Raw genomic sequence first — 5,935 nt, 5'->3', positions numbered from 1 at the left:
AATCTTAGACTGTTGTCTGCTGTGGTTGGTTCTCTGTGTGATGTTGTTATGTATGTTAATCTTAGACTGTTGTCTGCTGTGGTTGGTTCTCTGTGCAAAGAACTCCCTTTAGTATTTTTTGTAAGGTTATTCTGCTTTTTACTAATACTTTTAATGTATGTTTATCTGGAAATGTCCTAGTTTCACTGTCATATTTGAGGGACTACTTTGCTGGTTTTATGATACTTATTGACTATTTTTCCTTTCAGAGTTTTATATATTTTACGTATGTCTTCTTGCCTGCATGGTTTCTGCTGAGAAGTAAGAGTCTAGGTCTTACTAGTTCTCCTTTGTAGGTAACATTGTTTTTCCTAAGCTTTTCTCAGGATCCTGCTCTTGTCTTTGGTTTTAAAAAGTTTATTTATTTTGTGGCCTATCCTATTGTGAGTTTGTTCATCTTCTTGCATGCATAAATTCTATTCTTTCATAATGTTAAGGAAGTTTTCTTCTAACCACTCTTTGGCAATTTTTTTCTGTTTATTTTTTTTTCCCCCCTCTTCCTGCTATTCTGCTTTATAATGTTCCACATAAATCTTAGGCTTTCTTTGGATTTTTTTTAACACTGTTTCTGATTGTTCCTCTAGAACAGGGGTGGGGAACATCTAGTCCGCAGGCATGTAAAGCCCTTGAAATCATTTAGTCTGGCCTTGGCAAGGCTACCTCAGTTCCAGCCATCAAATTAGGGATAAGTTAGTTAAATGTTTGACCAAATAGAGCAAACTGCTTTTGTTTTGTTTTTAAGTTTTTATTGTGAATTGAGTGAAAGTTTACAGGAGAGATCATTAGTTTTACATTCAACAAATCATATACTTTGTTTCATTACTATGATTATAATCCCCTCCATGTACCATCAGTTAACAGTACTTCTCTCTATTCATTTTAAATTTTTGTTGTTGTTTTTTTAAACACTCAGGCATATATAATAATTTACAACACCAAAGGACACATTCTGCAAGTCTGCCTCCTGGCCACAAGCTCTTAGTCCCTCTCTTTCCATGAATCTAGAGTCCTCAGGAGCTCCCTGTCTCCATGTCCTCATCTCTACCTCCATCTCTGGTGTCACTGCTTCTCTGGATAAGGTCCCGCACTCCACTTGCAAACTACTTTTTAAGTTGATAATTTTGTATGATTCACAAATGTTGTTATAAATTTTGACAGAAAAAAAGTTTCCCCACCCCTGCTCTAGAAAATGAATATTGGAAGATTTGTCTTCAAGCTTACTATTTCAGCCTACCACGGATTCAATTCTACTTCCTTGCCCTTTCAACGTCTGATCTATTTTTGAAGTCTTAGTATTAATCTTATGACATTCTAATTGCTGTTTGGGGCATGATTTCCAATTTTTCAATTATATTGTCAATTTGTTCTTATAGTGTTTTCCTGATTCCCCCAAAGTTTTATCTGCAGTTTTCTCAATCTGTCTCTCAATCCTTTGAAGGTACTGAAATAGCATTCTTTTAAAATTCCTTATTAAGTAGTTCTGATATCATTTCTGCTATTTTATGGCTCCATATCTATTCCACTTGTTACAGAGGGTCTGCTTGCTGCAACTGCCTACTGGGCCTTCTTACCCCGTAAGTTCTCACTTCCATCATTTTTTTACTGGACTCCCTCTTTTTGTATACTGCCTTTCCCTTTACCCTAGTTAATATGCATCTTCCCTTTAGTGAGTAATTTACCTTAACATCAAAGAATGTTTCTTTTCTTGAGTTTTTATAATAATGGTTTCATACAATATTTGTCCTTTTGTGACTGGCTTATTTTACTCAGCATAATGTCTTCTAGATTCATCCATGTTATAATATGTGTTCCACATATTCAGCATTATTTTTTATGTTACATTGTATTCTGTTGTGTATGGACAATAGTTTGTTTTTCTATTCTTCCACTGATGGACATTTTGGCTGTTCCCATCTTTTTTCTATTATGAATAGTTCTGTGAAGACCATGGGTATGCACATGTCATGGCTCTAAGATATATACCAAGTATTGGGATTGTAGAGTCATACGGTATTTCTATTTCCAACATTTTAATGAAGCACCATATCATTTTCCCAAGGAAATGGATTAGCACAGTGGCAGCAGCGATAGGCTCTAGCATAGCAACAATTGTGAGGTTAGCCCAGAACCAGGCAATGTTTCGTTCTGTTGTGCATAGGGTTGCTATGAGTCAGCACTGACTCGATGGCACCTAAAAACTGCAATATCATTTCCCACATGTTTGCACCATTTTACAGTCTCACCAGTAGTATATGAAGGTTCCAGTCTCTCCATACTCTTGTCAGCACTGTTGTTTCTGTGTTTTTGAATTTTGCCATTAATGTTAGGATTGTTTTGATTTGCATGAATTTCTCTAAGGAACTCTGGTTACGAATCGGGCTGCGAACCGCAAAATCAGCAGTTTGAAACTACCAGCTGTTCCGCATGATGAGGCTTTCTGATCCCGTAAAGATTTACAGCCTTGGAAACCCTGTACAGGGTCGCTATGAGTCGGAACCGACTCCACGGCACACAACCACCACCAATGGTTAATTATCAGGCTGCAATCTGCAAGGTTGGAAGTTCAAACCCATAAAGATTTACAGTCTCAGCAACCCTATGGAGTACTACTCAGAGTTCTACCCTGTCCTTTATAGGGTCATTAGGAGTTGGAATTAGCTTGACAGGAGAGGATTAATGGCTAATGAGCATGAACATTTCTTTATATGTTTGTTGACTACCTGATGCCTTCTTTGGTAAAGGATCTGCTTATGTTCCCTGCCCATTTAAAATTAGATTATTTGTAACATTGTATTTATATTGGTGAAGATTTCTTTTGAATGAGAGATGGTGGCAATTATTTGCTGTGCTGGAGTGAGTTATTTTTAGTTGTGTGTGCGTGTGTGATATTTATGGTTTTTGTTGTTGTTTTGTTTTCAGCCCTTACAGCTCTAGCCTTGCTGAAAGGTAGAAATGCATATTTCTTAAATTCCATTTTCTTAAGTTTCTTGTGATATAGGGATGTTTTAGGATTCTTTGATAGCAGTCAGCCAATGTTGACCTTCACTGTCTATTTTAGGTTCATTTAAAACTCTTGAAATGAAGGCATCAAAACCTGGCTGGTGGCTCCTAAACACAGAAGTTGGAGAAAATCAGAGAGCAGGGATGCAAACGCAGTTCCTCATCATAGACCAAGGTAGCACCTAAGGGCCATGTAAAGTTTTTATTTGTAGAATACTTGTTACTGGAATAAAACAAACTTTAAGATTGGAAATATTCAACTCTGGGATCTCTGATGAGATAGAGTCATAATGTGTAGCCATTATTACTTTTATTCTGGTCTATGGTCTCATTGCACTGCAAACACATTAGTTATTTAGTAAATTTAAACCAAATGATTCAGTTCAAACATGCTCCTCTCAACTGGGGAACAAATGTAAAAGTATAGTTTTTCATGATTTTTGTCCCATGGTACAGTGAGCCAAGAATGAACAATGAAAATCAGCATTTTCAGGTCTATAGCTCTCAGCAAAAAATTGACATAAACCTGTGGCAAGATCAGAGACTCTGATTACTTACAGAGTAATTCAAATGAAGAGATACATGGTAAGATGTCATCTTACACTGTTCTTCTTTTGGCTTTCATCCTAGGGTAAGCTGCTAGATCTCTTCTACACACATGTAGTACCCTGATGCTTCCTAGGTAAAAGGCAAAGGGACAAAGGATATATATATCTTAGACTGAAAGGGTTTATGTACTGGGGTGTGTAGGAAAAAGGGAAGGGGAGAAACAGTGAGGCACACCTTGACACTGTCTGTGGTGGTTTGGTGGTTACTATCTGCAGTTTTGATGGTATCAAAGCAAGAATGTATTCCCTCCCTTTCTGGGAACTAAAATTAGATTGTGCCACATGCAATTATATAATTAATCATATCCCTTACCACTAAGACTCTGTAGTAGGTGGTCTACTTCCTCAAGGGTCCATTCTTTTAGTAAAATCTCAGTGCAAAGGTCTTACAGGCAGTAAATGAAACAGCTTTCTACTGCCTCTACACATGGATAACTTTGTAAGAAGTTCTCCAGACTCTGAGAGCAGCGAAGGAAAACAATACCAAGAAGTCATCAATGACTGAGTTAGACACTTAACTTGGTATCTGAATATTCAGGAGATACAGTTCTCAGCCATCTATCCATCCATCCATTCTTAAAGCATTTACTACATACCTATAGAGTACCAAGCACTGTGCCAAACATCCTGGTCATATAATTGCTAGCATTCCCTTCCTTGAACAGGATATAAATAATGGGATAACTTTCAGGTGAACTTCTAAGAACATATTCCCATGATATACAGCATTTCATGCTGTAAAATGGCTTGCTCTCTGATGCAAATGGATGAAAATCAGTTTAGGAACCAACTGCATTTTCTCTACTTAATTGAAAAATCTAGGATAGGCAAATGAATAGATAAAAGTAGATTAGTGCTTACCAGTGGCTAGAAGGAAAAGGCAATAGAAAATTACTGCTTAAGGAGTACAGAGTGTCTGTTTGGGGTGATAAAAATGTTTTAAAATAAGTATGTAGTGGTGATGGTGGAAAAAAATCAGTTCCATTTCAGGATTTCAGTTGTTGTTTTTCCTAAAGTGTCGCTATTTTATTAAGCTCCAATCTTACTAGCCCATTGACTATTTTATGATCAGACATATTTAAGCTAGTGCCATAAAAGATAGATGAGAAGTTTTCATCAGAGGTACAATCTCTAGCCATTAAACTTTTATTTGGTAGATGGATTTTCTAACTAAAATTTATTCATTTGCTATTTTTCATAGAATGTAAGATGCCAATGGGACTAAGCACTGGTATTATATCTGATCCACAGATCAAGGCTTCTGAGCATATAGGTAAGCAGCATCATAGCCCTAGTAGAGTATGGTAGTGGTGGTGTACTGTGGTGTCGGTTCTGACTCATAGTAACCCTTTATAGGGTATCCTAGGCTATAAATCTTTATGGGAGCAGAAAGCCTCATCTTTCTCCCAAGGAACAACCAGTAGTTTCAAACTGCTGACCTTGAGATTAGCACCTGACTCATAACTAGTATGCTATCAGAGTTCCTCCACCACTTGTCTGTCAGTTTGTCATACTGTGGTGGCTTGTGAGTTGCTATGATTCTGAAAGCTATGGTATTTTAAATACCAGCAGGGTCACACATGGTGGGCAGAGTTCAGATGAGCTTGCACATGAAGACAGATTAGGAAGAAAGAGTAATGAACTGCTTCCGAATATTTAGTCACTGAAAACCTTGTGAATAGCAGAGAAACACTGTCAGATATAGTGCTGGAAAATGAGCCCCTCATGTTGGAAGACCCTCAAAATACGACTGGAGAAGAGCTGCCTCCTCAAAGTAAAGTTGAATGTGATGACGCAAATGGAATAAAGCCTGAGGGGCCTTCATTTGCTAATGGGCACAACTCAAAATGAAGAGAAACAGCTGTAAATATCCATTGAAAATCGGAACATGGAATGTGCAAAGTATGAATCTGGCAAAACTGCAAGTTGTCAAAAATGAAATGGAATGCATAAAAATCAATATCTTAGGCATTAATGAGCTGAAATGGACTGGTATTGGCCATTTTGAATCTAATGACCACATGGCTTACTATGCCGGAAATGACAAATTGAAGAGGAATGGTGTTGCATTCGTTGTCAAAAAGAACATATCCAGATCAGTCATGAGGTACAATGCTGTCTGTAATAGGATACTATCCATGCGCCTACAGAGAAGCCCAGTTAATACCACTATTATTCAAATTTATGCACCAATCACTTAAGCCAGTGAGGATGAAATAGACGAATTCTACCAACTTCTTCAATCTGAAATTGATCAAACATGCAATCAAGATGTATTGATCATTACT

The 5,935-nt window shown here is 37.3% G+C and overlaps 1 protein-coding gene across 1 annotated transcript in view; it reads left to right on the top strand.

Moving 5' to 3' along the window:
• Positions 1-5,935, top strand: part of F5 (coagulation factor V (proaccelerin, labile factor)) — a 142,580-nt gene that overhangs the window by 119,416 nt on the left and 17,229 nt on the right. Inside the window, exons 18-19 of the mRNA XM_006872654.1 lie at positions 3,098-3,214; positions 4,849-4,920. Coding sequence (XP_006872716.1) covers positions 3,098-3,214; positions 4,849-4,920 — 189 coding nt within the window. The remainder of the gene's footprint in view (positions 1-3,097; positions 3,215-4,848; positions 4,921-5,935) is intronic.

This window comes from Chrysochloris asiatica, unplaced genomic scaffold, assembly GCF_000296735.1.
Source record: "Chrysochloris asiatica unplaced genomic scaffold, ChrAsi1.0 scaffold00207, whole genome shotgun sequence".
NCBI lineage: Eukaryota > Metazoa > Chordata > Mammalia > Afrosoricida > Chrysochloridae > Chrysochloris > Chrysochloris asiatica.
Note: the sequence above shows the minus strand (reverse complement) of the source record. Positions and strands in the feature narration are given on the sequence as shown.